Genomic DNA, 24,151 nt, shown 5'->3' with positions numbered 1-24,151 from the left:
CTGAAATTTTAGACATCCACAGTCGGAAATGGAAGCATCCTCCTTCACATGAGTTAAAATCAGAGCTTGCGGCTAGCTATGTTAGATATTGTGGTGCTAATTTAAAGGCTTTTTGCACCGAAGCTACCATACGTGCTTTTCGTGAAAATATCCTCAAGTCTACACAAATGATGATAAATTTGTAACTGATGTTGATTCAGTAAGGGTTGAAAAGTACCACTTCATTGAGGCCATGTCAACAATCACCCCTGCTCACAGAGGTGTTGTTGTTCACTCTAGGCCATTGTCTTCAGTTGTTGCACCATGTCTGCATAGGCATCTCCAAAGAGCCATGAACTATATTTGTGATATTTTCCCTCTGATTGGAGTGTCACCAGAATTGTGACAGGTAGTGTGATAGGGGTTGTGAAAGGTAGTGTGACAGGGGTTGTGACAGGGGGTGTGATAGTGGTTATGACAGGTAGTGTGATAGAAGTTGTGACAGGGGTTGTGACAGGTAGTGTAACAGGAGTTGTGATAGGTAGTGTGACAGGGGTTGTGACATGGGTAATGTGTGTGACAGTGATTGTGACAGTAGGTGTGACAGTGGGTGTGACAGTTAGTGTAAATAGATAGTGTGACAGCTTATGTGACAGTGGGTGTGATAGCGGTTGTGACAGGAGGTGTGACAGTTAATGTAAGAAGTAGTGTGACAGTGTCTGTGAGAGTGATTATGGTAGTATGTGTGACATCCCGAGAAAAAATGTGGAAATATGCGAAATTTTGTTAAAATTCAAATTAGATTTGTATAAATATGCTCAGAATGAAGAGAATAGCTAGAATAAATGAACCTTGAGCTTCAGTTTCGCCGGAATTACTTGGAGCACCGCCATTGATGGCGTCAACCCTTTGCGATGGTTGTTGCGCCTTGTACGGTTGGTGAATTCGGAGTGGGTAGTATATCAAATGAAAGAGGTGAGCGAGATCTTTCTAACGGTACCAATTTCGTCAAACCCTAAATCTATCGCCGGACGGGAAAGTTATTGCCGAAATTAGAAAAAGAATGAATTAAAGAAGAAAAAAGTGAGAAAGGGAATAACAGTCCATAAAATATTTTTTAAGTGACTTTTTTTCTAACTTTGTTGACATTTTTTCTAATTTCTACTTAAATGTGATGACATTTTTATAATTAATTAATAAGTAGTGAAATTTTTCTAATATAAGTTGGAAATGATACCTTTTTATAATTTATCTTATAATAATCTCGTTAAAATAATTTTTTTCGGTCCCCCGATATTATTTATTTATAGAAATTTCATTACTACACTTCATTGTAAAATTAGATTATCTATCCATTGAATTTACATTAAAAATTGTTACTAATACGAACAAGATATTTAAATTAAAAAAAACCCAACATCATACGTTCTAAACTTCTAATGCTATCACTGAAAATAGCTCATAATTCTCTCGATCAATATATGTATACAACCTATTTTTAAGAACCAAGAGTAGCGAGTAGACGAACACAAAGAGATGCATAGATTTCTCCAAAGTCCAAACTCCAAAGTACCATTTGGTAGTACTTCCACTGTTCCACATCCAAAGTTGGAGTCTTTTAAGTCTCCGTTACTCATGAACTGAACGAAAGCTCAAATTTTTATGTCCTTGGAAATGCAATGCGCCATGGAAGGCCTCTATTCCAACCCAAGCCCCTCTCCGCCGCCGCCTCCGAACTCGGAGACATCCTCCTGGTGGCCTCAATCACCAAAAGTCTCTCCGAATCCGGCACCCGCAACCTCCCTCACCCCCTTCCTCTGCTCTCCTCCTCCCTCATCCTCCGTATCCTCCGCTCCCAATCCCTCCACCCCTCCAAGAAACTCGACTTCTTCAAATGGTGCTCCCACACCCACAACATCCAACACTCCCCTCTCGCTTTCTCCCACGTCCTCCGCACCGCTTCCCGCGCCGGCTTTCTCGCCGAAATCCCCGAGTTACTCGGCATCATGAGGCAAACTACTGCTACTACACCCCTCGTCGATTCCGGAACCTTCAAGATGGTTCTAGACGCGTTTATAAAAGCAGGTAAGTTTGACATGGCACTTGGAATCTTAGACATTATGGAACAACTGGGTGCTGAACTGAATAGTGATATGTACAACTCTGTCTTAGTTGCTTTGGTTAGGAAGGGTCAGCTGGGTTTGGCTATGTCTATTCTGGTTAGGCTTTTGGAAGCAGGGTCTTGTTCCCAGGTACCTAGTTGTGTTGCTTGTAATGAACTGCTGGTGGGTCTTAGGAAGAGTGACATGAAGGTTGAGTTTAAGCAAGTGTTTGATAAGCTTAGGGGGAATGAGTGGTTTGAGATGGATATTTGGGGTTATAACGTATGTATTCATGCATTTGGGTGTTGGGGTGATTTATGTACTAGTTTGAGTCTGTTTAAGGAGATGAAGGAATTGAATTCGGACTCGGTTTACCCTGATTTAACTACTTATAACAGCCTTATTCATGTGTTGTGTTTGGTTGGGAAGGTGGATGATGCGGTTACTGTGTGGGAGGAGTTGAAGTGCTCTGGTCATGAGCCGGATGGGATTACGTACCGGATTCTTATTCAGGGGTGTTGTAGGTGTTATCGAATAGAGGAGGCTACTAAGATTTTTAGTGATATGCAGAACAATGGATACAATCCGGATACTGTTGTTTATAATTCTCTGATAGATGGGTTGTTCAAGGCGAGGAAAGTTAATGAAGGCTGTCAGATGTTTGAGAGGATGGTTCAGTATGGTGTGAGATCCTCGACGTGGACGTATAATATTTTGATTGACGGTTTGTTTAGGAATGCAAGGGCTGAGGCTGCTTACACTCTATTTTGTGACTTGAAGAAGAAGGGTCAGTTTGTGGATGGAATTACTTACAGCATTGTTGTTCTACAACTTTGTAGGGAGGGTCTGCTCCAAGAGGCTCTAGAATTGGTGGAAGAAATGGAAATGCGAGGCTTTACTGTTGATTTGGTTACTATATCAACACTCATGATTGGGTTGTATAAGCACAGTCGATGGGATTGGACTGACAAGCTCATGAAGCGTATTAGGGATGGTAATCTGCTGCTTAGTGTTCTTAAATGGAAGGTAGACATGGAAGCTACAATGAAAGCTCCACAGCGCAATAAAAAGGACCATACACCATTGTTCCCGAGTAAAGGTGACTTTAGTGACGTTTTGAGTTTAATAAGTTCTTCTGCCTCAATGATGGATGGAGGCCATGAATCAGCTAATGTTGGGGTTACATATGATGAGAATTCTTCGTCACCTATTGATCTGTGGTCATCATCCCCCCATATGGATCAGTTGGCCAATCAAATCACGTCCACTGACCAGTCTTCGCAACAGTTTACGCTGTCGAGAGGGCAACGAGTTCAAGCCAAAGGGGAAAGCACTTTCGACATTGATATGGTAAATACTTTCTTGTCTCTATTTTTGGCCAAGGGGAAGCTGAGCATAGCTTGCAAATTGTTTGAGATTTTCAGTGATACTGGTGCAAACCCTGTCAGTTACACTTACAATTCCATCATGAGTTCATTTGTCAAGAAGGGCTACTTCAATGAGGCATGGGGTGTACTTAGTGAAATGGGAGAAAAAGTTTGCCCCACAGATATAGCAACATACAATATGATAATTCAAGGCTTGGGGAAGATGGGCAGAGCTGATCTGGCCAGTAGTGTTCTGGATAAGCTAATGAAGCAGGGTGGTTATCTTGATGTAGTCATGTACAACACCTTGATCAGTGTGCTGGGGAAGGCTAACCGGATTGACGAAGTTAACAAGCTGTTTAAGCAGATGAAGAGTAGTGGAATAAATCCCGACGTTGTCACTTTCAACACTCTCATTGAAGTTCATAGCAAAGCAGGTCGACTGAAAGACGCGTATAAGTTTCTGAAGATGATGCTGGACTCAGGCTGCACCCCGAACCATGTCACTGACACCACGTTGGATTTCTTGGGGAAGGAGATTGAGAAATCAAGGTACCAAAAGGCATCATTTGTACGACAGAAGGGTGACTCCTGAAGAGTTTTCTTCTGGTCTGGTTCCATTCTAGTCATAATTTGTCTGACTTTCAACTTGTCTGTTTTATGAGATCATGAAGGCCATTTCATATTTACATACCCATTATAACATGGAATTTTGTTCTGTGAATATCTTCTTGATGTTGTATGTGATTTGGAACAGTTAAATTGAATTGACCATAGTGCTTCAACTTTTTGTGATCCTGCTCCTTACTTGAATATCGAAGATGATCAGTGAATTTTAGGACATGGAAATAGCTCAAGTGTCAAGCCAGGTTCTCCGAGGACAGGAAGGAAGATGGACAGTGTCTGCCCTTCTCCGGTGGATGCACGGACACTTGGTAACATACCATAATGCAAACATTTTGAAAGTTTTTTTTTTAACGGGTAGTTCTGCGGATCCATCTGTGTCCATTTAGAGTGACTTTATATGTTCTGCCTGTATATATAGAGTGATTCTGTTTGACAGTGGTAAATTGATAGCTCAAGTGTAAATGATTAAGATTTGAACCAAAGGATCAATCTGACGTCTCATCATTGGCACCATAAATTGATAGCTCAAGAGTAAATAGTTAAGATCTGAACCCATTTCCTTCTTGGTTTTGTTTCTTTGTAATTGTGTTTCTGCTTTTTTATGCTTTAGCGTTGTTGTTGCCTTGTTGGTTTAGTAGTTCTTGTTGTTGTTGTTCCCTGTTGGTTCTTTCTTCAATCAGATTTTCTCAAATAAAGAGGTCTGCACGACAGCACAATGGTTTTAGTGCGGATTTCCATTTTTAAACCGCCTTTCGGTCGAATTTCTTTATTTCCACTGTTTAATATATAGATAATATTATGTAGATCATCTCTCCAAAATTTCAGCCAATTTGGTGATTGTAAAGGCAAGGTTCAAAATATCGGTATCGGGGGATATATCGTTTTTTTTTTTTGGAAAAAATGAGATATCAGATATATCGGGGATATTGGAAAAAATATATCGTTCTTCTTCCGAAATTATTTATTTATTTATTATTGAATTACATACAAACAAATACAATTATTAATTTTATCTAATACTCAAAATAGGCTCTAGGTGCTTGAAAAGATGCACGTTAGTCAACAAAACTACAATACTTTATCCAAGACATACGAGCCATATAGTACAAATTGTAATGGCTAACATGATAGTCATATATCTCTTTTGAACTACCAATAGTTTCTCCGAAAATGGAATAGTAAGAATGAACTCAACTCGATAATTGATCATAAACGTCTCCAAACTGACCATAATTGTAAATATGATGACCAGATTGATAGTTGACTTCATGTGATTCATTTGACAACTCATTGTGCTTTGTGCCTAAACTGATAGAATCAAAACTTAAAGCAACTGAACTAACATCAGATGAAATACTTTGATCATCAATGGCTCATCTTGTCTTCCTCCCGCACATATTTTGTTGTTGCGCACCATGAATGCATGCTCTAGATCCATGATTCTCATCTTGGGTAGCATGATCAAAATTACTTTCACAAGTAAATTGCTCAAATCCTCCACCTACATAAAATTGTCCATATTCAAACCTTGTATCTTCATCACTTTGTCGACTTCCACCACTACCATCACCATTACCACCACCACCACCACCATCATCATCAACACTATTTGAACTATCTAGAGTTGCTACACCGCTCTACACACTAGTATTATCAGAATTATTTCCCGGATCTCTAACTTTATCAGATAATACCTTGTTTACATCAATTCCAAAATTAGTTGCCTTTTCTACGACATGTGGAAGAGAGTTGTCATTTTCATCATTGAGGTGTGCAGTCATAATCCAATCATGAAGAGGATCAATGTCATTTTCTGAAGTGGTTCACTAGCAACATGAAGTAGATCGATATAGTTGTTTTCATTTATCACATTATCATTTGCTCGTTTATCACGTAGTCGTAACTTCATGTTGTAGTAGCAGTATACGAGTTTTTCCAACTTCATGAGACTACGTTGTGACCCTTTATTTTGGATTCCCTCAAGGTCAAGTAGAGCATTGGTCATTGATATGACTTGACTTTTAAGAGTTAAGACTTGAACTTTCACTCCTTATCTCGATATCTCTTACGAAAAATTAAAAATTAGACGATTAAAGGACTACTCTTCTAGTCTTATTTTTTATATCTCTCGAGGTGATTAATTAATCAAAAACTTCAGGTTAAGAAGAGTCTGAGACATCCTCAAGTTGAGTTAAAAAAATTTAAGTGAAATTTTTTAGATATTTTTCTAAAATATCGAAGATATATCGGATATATCGTAAATATCGGAGATATTTTATGTTATCGGAGAAATCACAGATACGGGAAAAAAATAAGATATTTACTCTAAAGATATATCGTTTTTTTTTTTTGAAAAATAGAGATATCGGAGGATATATCAGAAATATCGGGGAGATTTTGTACCTTGTGTTAAGGTTCTCAAAATCGAAAAACAAATGGACGGACTGAATTCTGTCAAATATGAATCGTTCATGTTTTTAACAAAAAAACACAATGTTGAGGGCCTTAACGATCAGCAAATTGGCTGAAATTTTGCAAAGATGATCTACACAATATTATCTAGATATTAGACGGTGGAGATGAGAAAATTCAATCGAAAATAATACAAATATGGAAATCCGCACTAAAATAGTGGTGCGGACCTCCACAGCCAAGAATGGCCGATATATATATCTGAACCCAAGGACCTATCTGATTTCTCATCATTTGCATGATTTAAGGGCTTTACTGATCTGCATAGTGCATAGCAGATTAACTTAGCAACTAGTTAAGATAAACAAGTATAAAACTATACAATTTCTGGATTGTAGAAATTGGTTAAATTTCTAGATTAAAACTCATCAACATTGGTCAGGTTCGGTCACTTGCCTCAAATTTGGTAGTTCTAACTTCTAACATCATCATCAGGCTCCATAAGTTCCAAACGAGAGGTTGTATCCAATTAGTTTCTGGTTATCACATTCCAGAACACAATTACATAGCATAACTTATGTAAAATCTAGAATTGAATCAGGAGCAGGGCACTGATCATTGTCCTTTGAAGAAAATGTACCCGAAGAACTCTTGGTTAAAGAGGCTGGAAATGGGAGATATATCACAAAAACGTGCCTGGAAACTGGAAAGCAATCTCTATATAATAGAGACTGGAGAGAAACTTTATTTTATAGCATCTGGTTTAGATAATGATGTTGTGAGGTGAGATAGAGATGTGGACGATGCATGACACGTTGTTGTACGTATCATTGTCACGATTAGAGGCCCAACATAAAAGAGAAAATAACATATTTGAAACAAGAAAGGTTCCTGAAAAGAGCAATTACAAAGCCAAGTGCTAATTAATTAGTGGGATTGAGTTTGGAAAGGAAATCCATTAGGTAATGATCAAATGCTAAATGTGAGTATAAGAAAATTTCACATGCATTTGTACTTTCTTAGTTTCTGATAAGTAGATATCTGAAATGGGAATGAGGGACCTATGTCCCCTGTTTCTAATTATTCACAAACTTCTTTGTGATTAGGGTTAGAGATTCATCAGAGAACAACCCTAATGGAGTTTCTGTCATTCCGTTACTCTAATAACACAATTTGTAAAGCACAAATCCACTCTAAATTCCTAAAACAGAGGGGTCGATATCAGTAAGGGAATCTCCTGCCCCAGTGCCCCTCACCACTAACGACGACGTTTAAAAAAAAGAAAAGGATCGGCCCTCGTTAAACACTCTAAACTAGTTTGAGCTAAAATTGGTGATTCTCCTTTGCATTATTCATGAAATAATGGTAGTGATTCTCCTTTGCATTATTCGGGAAATAATGGTAAAACTACATAACTCATATACCTAGATTAATGTTGCACTTTAAAACAAATTTGCTTAAAACCAGCTAAATCCAGTGTTCTTACTGGTTCCACCACTACTAACTACTGCCAAATTTTACACTCAATATTGTTAAAAAATTTAGAAGAAACACACCATCAAAAGCTCTTAGGTTATGATGCATCATAAAACTTTCATTAAAAGGTCCCATAATTTTCATTGAAATAGGTTCGAGTAGTCTAAAGAAGTAAGAACCAAGAGTAGCACTCTATAGCAAGTAACAACTAGACAAACACAAAGAGATGCCACCACCGTAACCAAGTACCCATCATGATCAGTACTTCCACATGCTCCCTCTCATTGGCCGCACCCTAACATGCCCCTCCGTCTCTCTGTCAGTGACGTTCTTCCCCTTGACCTCTTGTTACGGCAATCACCCAATAGAGTGCATTCCAGATCCTCCTCCCCCACACGCGGCAGCTTCACATTGGCCACAGCTGCCACTTCGCAGCATTTCACCCAATCATATTCCGCCGATGCCAATTAGCAGAGACCGCCTAGATATTTAGGTCCAAAAGGGAATAGTTATGACGACTCGACTTTGTTGTTCCTTTTCGAGCATGCCACGTGGTGTCCGGGCCGGCTTCTCTCTATATCGTCGCCGTCCCCATCATGCTTAGTGTGGTCTTTTCCGCAATAGAGCATTCCCGGCTTATCTGTATGGAAGGGTAGTTCGTTCAAAGAAGAATGGGGCCTTTGACAACTGCCAACGTTTCTTTAACGAATTTGTTTTCAATGTTTGACACCACATGGTTTATTCGATGCTCCCCTCCTACATCTAGCTCATGTCTTTGATGATGTAGAGTGCTCTAGTGCATTCTCAATTTCTAATCGCTTTCACCCAATCCATAGTTCGATACTTCTTTTCTCTAAATAATGTGACTAGCACAAATGATTGACGATTGACATTGTTCGGTCGCACTTAAGAAAACATCATTACTACATACTTAGTTTCTAATTCGGCAACGTGTTCGGTTCACAATGTTACTAAGCCACATATAGGATCTTAATCTCCTTTTGGAATAGTGTTTTAAACAAACATATGTCTTTTTTTTGTTACAAACGATGCTCAAAAGAACTAAAACAAAAGAAAATTAAGAAATGTTAGAAGAATATACTCTTCTAGCCCTAGTCACAACCACAAGATAATCCAACTAGAACTGAGAAGCATTGATTGGGCGGAAATCAAATTGCATCAGGACTTTATCATGCAAAATACTATTTTTGGTAAGAGAATCAGTTGTCATGTTGGCTTCTCTAAAGATATGACACAGAGAGGAAAATTTCACGTTACTCATAAAATTGTGGCAGCCTTGCATCAAAGAACCAAGATGATGAATAGTGGAAATATCATTATGCGTAAGTTGAACAAGAACTGCAGAGTCAAACTCAATTTCAAACTTAGAAATCTTAAGAGTATAAGTCATTTTAAGGTCATAGAAGAGACCCAACGTATGATAGACTTACTCATTTTAATCTATGACAAAATAAATGTATTACGTTCAAGTTTAAATTGTTTTTGTTTTCCAGCTTATATTCAAACATTTTTGAATCAAAGTATTGTGATACCAAATGACAAACTATACATGACAATGGAAAACAATTTATGAGCAAAATCCAATCCCTTTGTAAAAAGTTTTGGTCATTACAACAAAAAACAGACAAAAACCAAGAAATAATAGCCTATAATTGATCCGCTTGTCCAAACTTTCTCAAACATCACAACCAATCACAAACACGTACACACAGTGCGCCTCACCCACAGAGTATAAAAACCCCTCAACGCCCACATAATTTATTCTCCCTCTTAAAACAACTCTGCTCTCAATCACAAGAAGTCTCTCCACCTTCTTCTCCCCTCTAAAATTTCCCTCCGAAAAGTCAACAAGTCAAACCCCTGAAACCGAAATGACGAATTACGGCACCATTCCGACCTCGTCGTCGCCGTCGGGATCCACCTCGGCCTCCGGCGAGTACATCTCCCGCGCCAAGGAGCGCATAAAGGCCGGCCTCGGCGCCTGCCGCCCCTGGAAGGTCATGTTCGACTTCCACTCCCTCAACTTCGCCCACGGCTTCGGCGACGCGCTCACGCGCCTCCGCTACAACACCGCCTACTTCCGCATGAACTACGCCATCATCGTCCTGGTGATCCTGTTGCTCAGCCTGCTCTGGCACCCGATCTCGCTAATCGTCCTCGTCGTGATGCTCGCCGGGTGGCTCTTCCTCTACTTCCTCCGCGACGAGCCGCTCGTCCTCTTCGGCCGCACCGTCGACGACCGCATCGTGCTCATCGTGCTGAGCGTGGTGACGATCGTGCTTCTGTTTCTGACGTCGGCCACGACGGAAATCCTGATCGCGCTGCTGGTTGCGGTGGTGGTGGTGGCGGTGCACGCGATGCTGAGGAAGACGGAGGATTTACACGTGGATGAGGAGAATGCCGGATTGATGACCGGCCCGGCGGGATCTTCTTCAGCTTAGTTGGCCAATCATCCTTCCCACTGCTTTTCCTTTTTAATTTTTTGGAGTTTGAAATATTTTTAAATTGAATGAGCTTGTTGTATCTACCTGCAATTGATCGTGTGATCTGATCCAATAACAACTCTTTGTTTTTGGCTTTGGTGTGTTCAACTGTCAGCGACGTCCTTTTCTTTTCTTTTTTGAGAAGAAAATGTCAGTCACGTCTTGGCAGAGTACCCCCGGATTTAAGGTGGGGATTCCGGTTATTACCGGGAAATGTTATCATTTAGGAACTGCAGAATTGGGGTTACAAGTAGTTGATACACTGCGACCATTGTTGGTATTACAGTAGTATAATATCCTCAATTCATTTCTCAATTGATACGCACGGTAGGAGAGTGTCCTCTTAAAATGGGAGCATGTTAATATCCTCGTTTCAATTTATCGGATGGTGTTAAACATGATCATTTTTTTTTTATATTTGGAGTTTAGCAAATAATTCATGTACTGATCAGCACTTGATTACTCTCCCTCCTACCTCGAGTTGGCGGGCTAAGAACGGAAAATTCTAGTATACATCAATGTATGCTATACATCCCACATCCGACGGTCGATATTGTTTTATGAGTGGGGTCAAAAAAATAATATCCGTTGTCAACCGTTAGATGTGAAATGTATAGCATACATTAATGTATACTAGATTAACCCGGCTAAGAACAAATACCTCAGCCACGTTATAAAGTTAGCAACACACTGCCTCGTCCTAGGCGGACTCTTTTACACGCTCTAAAGTTCATTTTGAATTTCAAGTTAATAAAAGTTGATTGAACAAATTTGAAACCTCCCCTAGAGCCTCTGTTCAGACTTCAGAGAACAACCTCCCATCACCATCCGCCTCTTCAATCTCAACCGTCCATTCTCGCCGCGCACAGCCAAAATGACTCACCCGCCCTACGAGCCCTACTACCCGCCGCAGCCACAGCAACCGCCGCCGCTTCCGGACTACAGCGGCCGGAGCGTCATTAACACGCTTTTCGTCTCCGGCCTCCCCGACGACGTCAAGGCGCGTGAAATTCACAACCTATTCCGCCGGCGACCTGGCTTCGACAATTGCCAGCTCAAGTACACCGGCCGCGGCAACCAGGCACAAGCTTCTCTCTCTCTTTTTTTCTCTATTGCGCTTTTGAAATATATGAAATTTCTGATGAGAATGTGTGTATCTGTTCGTGTTTTGATTCCAGGTCGTTGCTTTTGCTACGTTTTTCAATCACCAATCGGCAATTGCAGCTCTACATGCTTTGACTGTCAGTAATTATATGCCTCTAATTTGTCACTGTACGTATTTTGATTCGTTCTCAAGTGATTGAGCTTTTATTTACATGTTTATGTTGCTTTTATTTGTTAATGATTGAGGAATTTATCATAATGAGTGCTCTGTTTCGCGAAATTTCGAACAACAAAATGTTTGCTATTCTAGTTTTGTAGAGATTGTTGAGCAAAAAGGAGACTAGCTAGGCATATGTCAAGTAGCTGTTTACTGCTTCTTGTCACTTATTCGAGTAATGGAGTTGTAATGAAGTCATTTAGGAATTAGGTGAATTCTAAAGAAGTCACTTCTTCTCGATTTGGTTATGATGCTGGATGACAGAGTGGGGGAGTCTGGGAGGAATTAAGTTTAGCTTTCAATGATGACGATTTGTGTGAAACTTTGGTTATGTTTCTGTTCCTTCTAAGTTTTATTTTTGCTTTGATGGTCACGACCAGGGTGTCAAGTTTGATCCTCAAACTGGGTCCTTGTTGCATATTGAACTTGCTAGATCAAACTCGAGAAGGAAGCGTAAACCAGGTTGATATATGCATGTCATACTGAGTGAATTTTTTATTTTTATATTGTTTGATCTGAATCAGAACAATTTGTTATTTTTATGGAAGGCTTTTAATGTGTTACTTGCACAGGCAGTGGAGCCTATGTGGTTATTGATAGAAGGAGTAAAAAAGAGGATGATAACCGAGGATCATCTAGTGATGACGGTAATGTGTTTCACAGCCATAGTTGTGACTATATAGCTACTCTTTAGTTTTTCCCTTATCCGTTGTAGAGCATAACTGTATTAGATGTAATACTATATCTCTTCATATTCCATCTTTCCTTGTTCTTGAGTCCTGTGCATATCTAATGTTTTACTATTGGGAGTCACTGCCACCTGAACATGATTGTGTGACTCACTTTTGTGAATGGATCTCTTTTGCACATCCAGGGGACAGTGAATCTGAAGAACCATCTGAAACTGACAATCATGATTCTAGTGAAAAGAGTGATTTAGCAAACACAAAGAGGTGAAAAAGCTTGATAGTTCATTATGTTTTATAGATTATGCAGTTGGCATAATGTATAGAAGAAATGCATATTATCAGATTTTAGTTTTCTCTCTGGATAGCTGCTAAGCTTGTTATTATTATTATTTTTTATTTCTGGTTATTTGCAGCAGTGAGGCAGTGGTGGGTTCTGATAATCCTGTAGCTACTGTAATTGTAAGTATATGGTTCTATATTCTAAATGAGAAGACTCATGCTATGTTAGTCATTAATATCGTAAATCTTCAATTATTTAGCTTGGCAGAAAAAGAAAAACAACAATAACAATAACTTCTAGGTCTTTTGGATATGGCTCATGTCTGCTAGCCAGCTTCTTGTTTCATTCCTACCCTCCTTTTTCATTTTAATCTTAAGTTTTGGAAAACAGGCTATGGTGTATCGTGTTTGAGTAATATATATCAAGATGAACAAGCATGAAACAAAGATACTAAATATGCCTAGATGAGGACAGGATACTAGTTTTATATAAGGGTGTTCCTCTCGTTGTATATTTACCAGAATTCTCTGAAAGTTTGCACTTAAGTTGTGTAGAGCTCAAGGATTTGCAGAAAGAATGTCTTTCAATCATTCATTATTTTGGACTTTTACAGACTTGAAAAGAGGTTATCATAACTACATAGAATTTTGTATGAGTGAGATTGAAATATGGAGAAAGCGGAATTTATTTGTGTATGATTCTACGTATATTGGTTTCCAACCTCTTGTCTCTGAATTGGTCGTGCAGGAACAATCTGAAAAGCATATTGATGGAAGGCAATGTTCCACTCTCTTCATTGCAAATCTAGGTCCTAATTGCACCGAAGATGAACTGAAGCAAGTTTTGTCTCAGTGAGTAATTATCCCAAGTTCTTTAGCTGGATAATGTCACATTTGTATCGAAAAGAGAGTGGGAGGCTTGGTCCAACAAAGTTTTTACTTTTTAGCACCCCAGATGATGTCCATATTTCTTCTGCATAATTAGTTGATAATCCTTATGCTTTTGAAGTTTGAATAGATTATGGTAAAATTGATGACGTGTGATCAAATTGCGTGCTAAAGGTGGGATGCCAGTTGCGTTTGCTGATTCTGAGGTACCTCTTGCTTACTACTGCAATTTGTTATTCTAGTTAAATATTAGAGGGTTTGCTAATCTAACAATTGTGTGTAAGCAGTATATGTTGAATTTGACACAGTATTGATGAGTTAATTGGGCACTAGATTTCCTGGTTCAAATTTTTTTTAGAACTTTAGCAGGGTGGTGTTATCAACACACAAGTTTCTCTATTGACACAGCCAATGTATCTTTCAAATAAGGATGGATGTTACTAATTAAAACACTTTCTCTATTCACAGACCCAATTAAGGAACTTTTTTTTTGTTGAGAATGTAAAGCATGGAACATTTGAAAGGCGTGTGAATAGAGATGTTGGTGTGTTAATAATCATAACCCTACATAAAAAATGATATTGTTTTAGGATGTGCATGTTTATAGCTGGAGCATGATTTTCCGGGTTCTTCAATTTGTTTCTCTCTGGCAGGAAATTGAACAAGCAAATAAAGCCATGGATGAACTTCGTGGCACCATGTTACCATCTTCAGACGGGCGGCATGCATTTAGAGTACTTCATCTCTTCTTTTGTTTTCAGATATCCTGTCTTCAATGACACTACAATCCTATTTTTTCTCTTTCATATGTCTTCTGATGATCTATCCCCCCCCCCCCCCCCCCAAAAAAAAAAAGATATGCAAGGTCCAAAATGAGGAAGTCGTAGAGTAAGCTATACGATTTGAATTGTTGCTGTTATCTAACCAACTGCCGCCGTCTATGCCTGGGTAAGCTATACGATTCCTAGTCTAGGTTTCAAGTAACCATTAAATTTGTTTGTTTATGTTATTGATGATTAATTAGAGTTCAATGCTGTTACTTGCGAGAGTTAGTTATAATAGTCCGCCCTTACATATACATAAAAAAGAAACACTTAAATTGCCGGGAAAGGCAAAAGGTCGATCATTAAACTTAGGTCCAGTTGATGCCAGCAGCAACACGTACAGGTTGGAATGTTTAGTTCAAATATATGATTAAAAGTGGAGTTGTATCATTTGAGTCGAGCCGTTTCCCTAACACAAAGATTTCCTTCTCCTTCCACTAATTCTTGTCCGCTCAAATTCACCTTAGTATAATCTTCCATGAGAGTTGCCATAATATATTCAGTGTTGCCTCAGTAAAGACCAGATCAGCTAGTAATTTGAATCTCTGAGCGAACCGATGTCATAACTGGAACCCAAGGTGATTACGGTAGCTTATCTTTTTCCAACTTGGACCAAAGTGGAGTACAAGCCTTGCCGCAACGCTATCATAGAGAATTTCTAGGATTTGGGAGTACAACCCTTGCTGCAACTCCTACAAGCAACCGAATATTTGAATATCGATATCATCATCAATTGTCTAGTGTAATGCTATTGCTCTTTCCTTGATATTCATGAGATGCGGGATTTAGGTTGCATGCATTCTTCAGCTTCGATATTCACGGTGCCTTATCCATATTTATGCCCGGTCGGATTAATAGATTTTATCAGGGATGGATTCAGGTCAGCTCATGTTATTCTTGAATCAGAGCTGGTAGAGTAAGCTATACGAGTTGAGAAAAGATTGAGAGGGAAATGGTAAAAATCGAGCAAGCAGATCAATGGATTCTCAACTATAATCCTTGCCTTGGCCATAAACACAGGTAAAAGTATTGGGGAGAACTAAATCGGCCAACCCTTTTGAATCACACCGTTTGGAGATCAATAAAATTGGACTCAGAATAATCTTCACCTCAGCTTCCAAAATCGTAAGACAAAAAATCCTCAGCACCGAAGCCAATTTAGTCTCTGTAAACTGTCACCCCCAAGAACAGATGACTGCACCAAGCAGCCAGCTCCCTTCAGTATCAATGTACCATGGTTGAAGCTGCCAAAAACAGGAGGATGCAAAGGCACAGTTAAAACGTCCTTTGATTTAGAAAAGATGCACAATCTGCATTATATCCAGCTACTCACAACTTCCAAGTTACAGTTTGAGGCAATTGGGAAAGGTAAGGTAGCCACCAATTCCAGTAGGAGTCGATTGCCAAATGAAACTATTCAAGGCATTCTAGAGTCGTCCACATGAACACTAGCAATTGTAACAGCGTCCCTTGGGAAATTCTGGTTTCCAACCACCAACGGCATAGTGATCATTGGCGGATGGGTTGCCACCCTGTTGAGGAATCTTCAGTTTCAAGTTATCAAATTATTTTTCATTGCAATATAACTGACCAGGACACAGCTGACCGATTAATGATGATAGTGCTAGCTACTTGAGTAGGATTTGTAACACATCATATAGATTCTTAGACTTCACCACATTCACTAGTCACAGACCACAATGATAAGTTTATGGTAAGCACTCAAATCCCACCAGCACCTCTCAATGTAGACCAAGGAGTTCTGGGCATGACTAACGTGGTTTTCGGCTTTCCTTGGATTTCAAAAATTACAAAGCCTCCTGGTTATCCTCTTCCTTTACTATACAGAAGCAAAATGCATGTGATAGTGAAGGCAAAAGGAACATGGATTTCATTACAAAAAAGGAGCGCATAAATAATCAGTGTCTACCTTGTATGTAAAATTCTAAAAGGGGTGAGCGCTTTACAAATGGTTTTCACATGAAGAAGTCCTCGCCTTATCCCTCTCCCAGAAAGCTGGCCTTGAATTTTCGAGAGAGAGCTTTCCATAACCGTCCAATGCTTCATCCAGGGGTCCACTATAATGTTCCTTCTGCTGGTGCTCCGACCAAATCCTACCACTCCGGCATCCAACATCATACCCAGGTGTTGGCATGTAATTTGAGTCCATTACCATGTCGCCTTCTAGTATACGCAGAACCTTACAGAAGTAAATTGTAAAACCATTAGTCGACATGACAAGTTCTCAGGCTTGTAATCACCACCGCATGTCACCACATTGGTTACCACACTAATATATTTAGCAGCTTGTTTAAGCGAAGGAATTCTTAACTACACTACAGTACTGAATCCTCATTCAAAAATATGTCTTTTACCTGTGACATGCGAGGCCTAGTTTGAGGATCACGCCTTATGCATAGAGAGGCAGCTTGCAGCATGCAATAAACCTCATGTTCTGAAAAGCTTTCCAGGCTAGGGTCAACCAGTTCATCAATGGCGTATTCTTCTAACAGTGGGCGTGCCTGTTAAGATCAACAACATATAAGCAACAGAACAATAGAAAGCTTTAGTGATTAGTTGTATCATCAGTGCAATAGCTTTCATGTTTATCAACAAGACAACAACTGTAATACACATGTCTTCTCTTACTAAGATAAAATAGATAATGATGGGTACACTTATATTAGACTTTGCTTGCTCATACCCATTCAGTGAGACATTGCTGCCCTTTTGGCCGGTTGAGGTCCACTGCTTTTCGCCCCGTAACAAGTTCCACCAACACCACTCCAAAAGAATACACATCAGCTTTTTCTGTGATTTGACCACTTTGAGCATATTCAGGTGCCAGATATCTACATATATAACAGTTTATTAGATAATGACAAGCATGTAAACATATGCTCATATGCAAAATGAGACGCATCATTTACCCGAATGTTCCAATTACTCTAGTGTCCACACCCAGGTCTCCATCAGGTTGCCACCTTGCAAGACCAAAATCCCCAACCTAGCAAGACAGATGAATTCAGTTCTCTGTACTTCTATGTTCTATCTACTAACCAACAAGTGAAACACAGAATTCAAGGATCTGAAATAACTGCATAATTTATAGCTTGTAATGGACATGTTGAATGTATACAGTATTATTGGTCCAAAGAAGAACTCCAGTACTATTTAGGATAAAAAGGAGCATAGAGGATCACACTGACTATTCTATAGATTTTCTTTCAGATTTCCAACTATTCATTTATGAAAATAAGAGTTACGGTGGAAGTACCAGTGGCTCAAAATCATGAGTGATGAGAATGTTGTTGGGCCGCATGTCACGGTGCACAATGCAACCGACTCTGCATTCTTCATGAAGGTAACGCAGACCCCGAGCAGCTCCCACAGCAATTTTTTGCCGTGCAGACCATTCTAAAGGCTCACGATTTCGTCCTGACAGCGCCCAGATTAAGTGTTATTCCACAACATAGTAGATCACATACAATACAGAAAAAACTAGTCAGGAAAAGAAATATTACTATATAAATGAGAATCCAATGATCCATTGCATATGTATTCATAAACCAGCAATCTTCTTTTGTCCTCAATGCAGAAGCCAATCAACATGACAACATTTCGGTGTTGAGCACAGCTCAGGACTTCAACTTCCGAACAGAACTCTTGATCCCCTTGAGAACTAGCCAATTTGTGTTGCTTGACAGCAACAGCCTGGCCATCTGGTAGCACCCCTCTGTGAACAGAACCAAACCCTCCTTCAGCCAGAAAGTTGGCCTGTGAAAATCCCCCAGTAGCAAGCTCCAACTCTGCATAGCTGAACCATCGTGGAGGTTTCCCGAACACAGGTGCCTTGTGTTGGCATATCGAGCACAATGGAGGAGGGCCAGGAGGTGCATTTCTAGACAGTGATATTGCCTCTCTCAGATTTCCACTGAAGTCCATGTCACTTCTATAATTCGACATTCCAATTTCAGCATCTCTTTCAAGTTTTGATATTTTCTCAAGCAAAGCTTTGGTACTAGGTGCTTTTGGATTATCATTAGTTCTATGTGAACTTTCTGTGTGTTGTGAGGATTGGTGATGAGAATTTAGAAACTCAGCTACCCACGGCTGAAACCTCCTACTTCCTGAAGATCCAGATAAACACTCACTATCTGTATCCGAACTGCTGTCATCAAGGACCTGGTTATCCTTATCAACCAATGATTCCTCTTTCTTTTTATCTCCATTAATTCCAGAAATGAAAAAAGGTGATGTTCCTGGATCTGAACTTGACACTGATGAAGTTCCTGCCTCAGTAGCTGTAAATGATGTCCCTAGCTCTGGACTACTAGTTGGAGTCACATCCGGTCCATGTAAGGAACTTAAAGAATTATTCTGCTTTTTGGAATGTTTTTCTGATCCTTCAAGCTCAGAAGATACCTGACAGCCTGACTCAGCATCCTTCTTAGGTGAACCATTCAAATTCAAGCGAAGAACTTTCGGCTGGGAACGCTTCATAACCACAATATTACATTGCAGCTCCTCCATGCACCGTTTTTCTTCAGGTTTAAGGTGTCTGTAAAGCAAAACACAAACTTATAAATATTGAAAACAGAGAGAGAGATAGCATGTAGTTTCAAAACAAGAATAGGAATTTGGATTTGGATATCAAAAGGCCTGCATTTGAAAGGGGAAAAAATTAGCAAAAATTACTTGTCTAACACAACCCAACTAGCCTGAGCTCTCTTGGCCTCTACAGCCACAGACCCCGAAGGTGATCCAGAAATAATCTTTATCTTGACATTTATCTGCAAAAGAGCGCAGGATAGTTTAACAGATAAGCACAAGAAGTACCATAAAAATGGGCATAAATATCAGTGCAATTACCTTATTTGGATCATAAACTTCATGAAGTTGAAGGATCATCTGAGAGCACGAATCTGAGATATCACCCTTCAGCTCTGAGGTAGTTCCTGGCAGAGACTTCTTGTTTATACTCGCACAGTCCCCCGCGAATCTTGGGAAACCCCATTTTCTACCTGAAAGTTAGGAAAGGCAACTTTTTAAACTTAAGATATTGCGTAAAAGATTGGATTGCAGGAATTAGAACTCAAAAGAACAGGTAATCTAGGATTAGTCCACTAAAACTTGTGTATCATAGTACTCATGCATAAATCAGGACCCAGAGTTCAGAAGACTGCCATGGACGTGAATCACATAGAAATATGCATACATCCAACTTGACTACTTGAAGCAGTATATACCAGAAGTTACTTATATTACATCAAACAAAACAAGTGCAAGAGTAGACAAATTGATCGAATTCCTTGAAACCAGGAGAAGTAAATGAACCAGCAGATAAGGCATCTTTAGCAAGAGAGCAGAATCAAGAGGAATAATTCCAATCAAGGCATTGTTTTTCTGTTTTGCAAACTACACTCATTTACCTATCACCAACATTGAACATGAAAAGAGGCATACCCAACAGCACAGTGAATATACCTGAACTTTGAGATGGGACAACCACAAGCAATGTAATGCAATCTCCAGGTTGAACAACATGAGTCAATGCCCAAACCAGAGCAGTCTTGGGAATCTCCTTCGACGCCTTAACCGCAACCACAACCTTCTCGGCGTCATTCGAGCCTTTCTCCTGCTTCACTCTCTTCTGCTCTCGACTCATTGCAAAGTTAGCAAACTAAATTTTGTCTGGCCACCTTGCTCAAAACCCTCAGTTAATCAAATGCTGCCCTCAATAATTCCCATAACCACAAAAACAAGACAAGAGCACATTTCCAAAACTAGTTTCCTTCCACAGTGCTAGATTCTCCGGCATACACTAGCAGACATGCCAACTCTTCTCCTCTAGCCTCCTAGCAGTAGCCAAAGACCCAATTGGAAAAGACCCTTAATACCAATTCAACTAATCCTGCAGAATCAAACCCAGACCAAACCCATTAGAGCTCAGCTTTCAGTCACTTCAGCAAGTGAAAACAAGCACCAATGCTTCCAAAATCGGCAACAATGTTGAGATTGCCAGATACCCTTTTTGGCCCTGAAAGCAAGATATCGATTCTCTCTCCCTGATAAAAGCCCTGTAGTGATTTTCACACTTTTCTGACGCCCATGGAAAAAGGAGTGATCATAACAGTTTTTGGCTGGAGATTGCAAAACGACACACAGCCGCACATGTATGGTTGTCTTCACTACACTGTACCCAGCTCCTGATACCTCAAATCACTGAATCAATATAGGTGAAATAAATAGCTGCAAAAGGTAAAACCACCCAAAATCATTCAGTCAATTTCGATCCAGTGAATTATTGCCAACCCTGTTTAGCCCTTAGGATTCCACAATATGATGATGTACCACAGCGACTACAGAGAACAATCAAATCAAATCAAATCAAATCAGCAACATACGACCAAAGAAGCGGAAGCTGCATAGCCCTTTTGCTGCAGATGAACTCTCATTTCAAAATCCCACACAGATACACCTCAAATGAAACCTGCAATCTGTTAGAGACCAAATTTGATGAGACTCCACATTTACACAACTGGGGAGAACCAACAGTACCTCATATATATTTTATAAAAATATATCCCTGGTTTCTGTTTTGGGGTTTTCCCAGAGACCAAACACATAGCAACAACATCAAAGAACAACTAGATTAAACTAAACTCAAAAACCAGTTGACGCTAAAACAATCTAAACCGGAGCGAGGAATACGGCATTTCACAACCACCACACGTGAAAAACCATTTTTCTTTAATTTAAAAAAAAAAAGAGAGAACAAATCTTCGAATGCATGTAAAGAAAGTCTGTGACAACTACACCATGACCATGACGTACTATAAACCTGAAAGCTCAAAACCCAGAAGCAGAAGCAAAACACCATTACCGAGTAGCAAAGAAAATCTTGGGTTTGGCGGAAACTGGTGGAAGACTGGTTTGGTCTGTGCTCTGTTTTGAGATGAAAGCGTCAAGAAGAAGCGCCAAACAAAAAGAGAGAGAGAGAGAGAGTGAGACTGTGAAACAAATGTAATAGTAAACTGGTTGGGTTTTTGGGAAGAGAAAAACTTGAGATATAGAGATAGAGAGATTCACAGTTTCACAGGGGGAAGCATTGATGGCGGTTAGCAAAGTTTCTGTGAATGCAATAAAAACTGTAAACCGAGATTTACAAACCCAATATGAGTTTATTTTTGTTTAATTTTTTACTGCGATACACTACTTGTTGACGGTGACCTCCCAGACAAGACGAGTCAGAGACCCGATGAGGTTTTGATTGCTGTAAATTTTGCAGTGAATCGCCGTCGATGACTGGGGTTTTGAAAACGCCCATGTAAAACTTGATTTATTACACTTTGTGGCGAATTTAAATTAAAGGATGGGGAAAAGGACTAGTTTGTTTTGAATTAAAGGTGATTAGTGTGATTTGAGGAAACGTAAAGGGAAAGTGTTTGATATTCCCTCATTTTTTGACTATCAGTTAAACTTCTATAAATTACTTGATTTCATGTCATTAGATCACTAAATTAATAAAATGATGATCAATTATCGCGTGTTTGGGACCGGAACAACATGACTCATCTAAACCAACCTCATGTTCTACCAATTTGTGATCAAATACGTAGTATCTTGAGCGTGAAACTATAACGTAGGTTTTTTTATGAATAATTTATTTAATTTTTATTATAAATGAATTCAACCATTTAGATAAAAACCTTAATGTTCTCTTAAATAATTCTCATTCCCTGCATCTCTTCCATTAGTTTACATCGCAAGTCAAGTATATTAATAAACGCCCTCTTTTCCTTCCTCATAGTCTATTCTTGCCATTAATTGAGAGACTTTCGACAATAACAACTTCCGAACCCACATAATAACTACACTAAATCTAGGGCGATAATGAAAACTTGATTAATCAAACAAAGTAATAAAGAGAAAAGAAGAAAGTGTTAATCTCCTGTCCACACGTGTCAAGCCGGGGATTACAAACAAGTCACAGGGCATGATCGTAACTCCATCTTCCCCCATTCAAATTATCTTCCCTAAAATAAAGAAATAAAACCCGGCCATAAATGCAAGAGGCACAGTGGCAGGTGGCCCCACAAACGAAGGGACAGGTCACGTTTTGGCGGAGGGTTTGTCACTGTTGCCGGTGACCCATCTGATCCCACCGCACCTCATCTCATCTATCATACCATATTTCCTGTCACCCTCGCCGGACGGACACGCTTCCCCATGCACTTAACGATCTCTCACGGCAATCACTTTTAACGCCTGTGGACCCGCCTCTCGCTGCATTGCATGAGACGGCGACCCAACGACGTCGTTTCTCTGCGGCGGCCCCCTCCGGTACCCTCGGCCACTGGTGCCCCGTAATCCGGATCCTGTCCAATATAACGGACATTGTTAATTATTATTTGTGTCGAGGAATCGAGATTATTACATGAGTTAATTGTTAATGACAAATTTGGTTGGGATTCTAAGGTGTGTTTGTTGAACCACATGAAGACCCTTCTTCGGTTTAGGTTATTCTATTTCGGATTTTCGGGAATGAGAAACGGGGCAAATGGTATGGCAACGTGTTGGCTCAAGTATTCTTGTACCTCTCAATTATTTGAGTCCTTTTTTTTGTGAGTTCATGTATTATTATGCTCGATCGGTTGAAAAATATACAATTTACAACTATGAATGTGGCAAATTATGCAATTATTATCATCTGTGTCCAAGCTTTTAATTGTAATTCTGTAACAAAAATGAGCTACATTGGTAAACAACGTTGGTCAGGCCAAACCGATAACTCGTACGGTTCAACCTTATGATCAAAATGAGGATTAACTTTTTATATGAATTATGTTAATAGTTTATTGAAAATATAAAAAAAAAGTGTATAGACTTTTAAAAAGATAATAGATGTATAATGTGAATGTAATTGTGATTTTGATGGATTAAGGTCGCCGGGCATTTTCGATGGTTTCTCTTCTAATTCAGTTTCGGATAGCTTCAACTATTTTTGACAGACATACATTAGTGTTCTTCTTCTATTGAGAAAAAGATGCATTTTCACTGAAAATACTGTTTTTTTTTTCATGTGGTTGGAATATGCCACGGCAACCGCCAACACTCAGGAATTTAGAGAGGTGGTTAAGAAGGCGTAAGGAGTATATAACGTTGGAGTGGATATTTGATTGCCTGTTGTACTCTCGGGCACATGTGACTACGAGCATTGTCTGTTGTTATCAACATCAATGCCGTGTTGCATCTACAATTTATGACACACTACCAATATTCATTACTCAAACATTCATTTCCATGATCGAGTTGTTGATTGAGCAATTCATTCGCCGTCTTACAGTTCACATAACGATATCGTTGTAAGACTACACATCCAGCTTAGCTTGAACATTTTAAGCCGCCATCGAGCTGAGTTCTCGTGGGTAAAATCGGTTTAGGGTCCAACACAAGAAAAATTCTAGTATATATCAATATATGTTATACATCCCACATCTGACGGTCGATATTATTTTATGAGTGGAGTCAAAAAAATAATATATGTTGTCAACCGTTAGATGTGAATTAAGTATATAATTGTGTTGAAGAATGCTTAGCACACACTTCTCAAGTCTCAACAAATAGGCTAAGTTGGTATACTCTTTGTTGGGTTCATACTTCAGACTACATAGTATAAT

At 39.4% G+C, this 24,151-nt stretch overlaps 4 protein-coding genes across 8 annotated transcripts; 3 read left to right on the top strand and 1 right to left on the bottom strand.

Moving 5' to 3' along the window:
* The first annotated feature begins 1,574 nt into the window (after positions 1-1,574).
* LOC126801051 (pentatricopeptide repeat-containing protein At4g01570) lies at positions 1,575-4,454 on the top strand. Its single transcript, XM_050528504.1, has one exon. It carries the CDS (start codon positions 1,659-1,661, stop codon positions 4,041-4,043), a length of 2,385 nt encoding a protein of 794 aa, XP_050384461.1. The 5' UTR covers positions 1,575-1,658; the 3' UTR covers positions 4,044-4,454.
* Positions 4,455-9,790: 5,336 nt separating this feature from the next.
* Positions 9,791-10,495, top strand: LOC126801055 (PRA1 family protein F3-like). Its single transcript, XM_050528509.1, has one exon. The coding sequence runs from the start codon at positions 9,856-9,858 to the stop codon at positions 10,423-10,425; it is 570 nt and encodes a 189-aa protein (XP_050384466.1). The 5' UTR covers positions 9,791-9,855; the 3' UTR covers positions 10,426-10,495.
* Positions 10,496-11,291: 796 nt separating this feature from the next.
* LOC126799702 (uncharacterized) lies at positions 11,292-14,462 on the top strand. 2 transcript variants are annotated; one of them, XM_050526950.1, is made up of 9 exons: positions 11,292-11,548; positions 11,646-11,708; positions 12,169-12,250; positions 12,361-12,435; positions 12,663-12,741; positions 12,891-12,936; positions 13,505-13,608; positions 13,766-13,850; positions 14,298-14,462. In XM_050526950.1, the coding sequence occupies exons 1-8, from the start codon at positions 11,342-11,344 to the stop codon at positions 13,782-13,784; spliced, it is 675 nt and encodes a 224-aa protein (XP_050382907.1). In that variant the 5' UTR covers positions 11,292-11,341; the 3' UTR covers positions 13,785-13,850; positions 14,298-14,462. The 2 variants fall into 2 exon arrangements, with proteins under 2 accessions (XP_050382907.1, XP_050382908.1); XM_050526951.1 differs by lacking the exons at positions 12,891-12,936; positions 13,766-13,850; positions 14,298-14,462.
* Positions 14,463-16,359: 1,897 nt separating this feature from the next.
* Positions 16,360-21,679, bottom strand: LOC126798350 (inactive protein kinase SELMODRAFT_444075). Of its 4 annotated transcripts, none has more exons than XM_050525292.1 (12): positions 21,561-21,679; positions 21,355-21,416; positions 20,876-20,968; positions 19,956-20,720; positions 19,341-19,492; positions 19,167-19,261; positions 17,993-19,029; positions 17,746-17,906; positions 17,399-17,475; positions 17,173-17,320; positions 16,844-16,990; positions 16,360-16,668 (listed from the first exon to the last, which is right to left on the bottom strand). In XM_050525292.1, the coding sequence occupies exons 4-12, from the start codon at positions 20,134-20,136 to the stop codon at positions 16,432-16,434; spliced, it is 2,235 nt and encodes a 744-aa protein (XP_050381249.1). In that variant the 5' UTR covers positions 20,137-20,720; positions 20,876-20,968; positions 21,355-21,416; positions 21,561-21,679; the 3' UTR covers positions 16,360-16,431. The 4 variants fall into 4 exon arrangements, with proteins under 4 accessions (XP_050381249.1, XP_050381251.1, XP_050381250.1 ...); XM_050525294.1 differs by having other exon boundaries at positions 19,956-20,677; XM_050525293.1 differs by lacking the exon at positions 21,561-21,679 and having other exon boundaries at positions 21,355-21,480.
* Between the last annotated feature and the right edge of the window lie 2,472 nt (positions 21,680-24,151).

This window comes from Argentina anserina, chromosome 6 (genome assembly GCF_933775445.1).
Source record: "Argentina anserina chromosome 6, drPotAnse1.1, whole genome shotgun sequence".
NCBI lineage: Eukaryota > Viridiplantae > Streptophyta > Magnoliopsida > Rosales > Rosaceae > Argentina > Argentina anserina.
This window is presented reverse-complemented; position numbering and strand designations above follow the sequence as displayed.

Bases quoted from the DNA above. Each gene is read 5' to 3' on its own strand.
- LOC126801051 (XM_050528504.1), top strand. From the start codon at position 1,659: ATGCGCCATGGAAGGCCTCTATTCCAACCCAAGCCCCTCTCCGCCGCC.
- LOC126801055 (XM_050528509.1), top strand. From the start codon at position 9,856: ATGACGAATTACGGCACCATTCCGACCTCGTCGTCGCCGTCGGGATCC.
- LOC126799702 (XM_050526950.1), top strand. From the start codon at position 11,342: ATGACTCACCCGCCCTACGAGCCCTACTACCCGCCGCAGCCACAGCAA. The intron at 12,742-12,890 runs GTGAAAAAGCTT...GGTTATTTGCAG, and splicing joins GATTTAGCAAACACAAAGAG to CAGTGAGGCAGTGGTGGGTT. The intron at 12,937-13,504 runs GTAAGTATATGG...TTGGTCGTGCAG, and splicing joins ATCCTGTAGCTACTGTAATT to GAACAATCTGAAAAGCATAT.
- LOC126798350 (XM_050525292.1), bottom strand. From the start codon at position 20,136: ATGAGTCGAGAGCAGAAGAGAGTGAAGCAGGAGAAAGGCTCGAATGAC. The intron at 17,907-17,992 runs GTAATATTTCTT...GGGCGCTGTCAG, and splicing joins ATTGGATTCTCATTTATATA to GACGAAATCGTGAGCCTTTA. The intron at 16,991-17,172 runs GTATGAGCAAGC...TGATCTTAACAG, and splicing joins AGCAATGTCTCACTGAATGG to GCACGCCCACTGTTAGAAGA.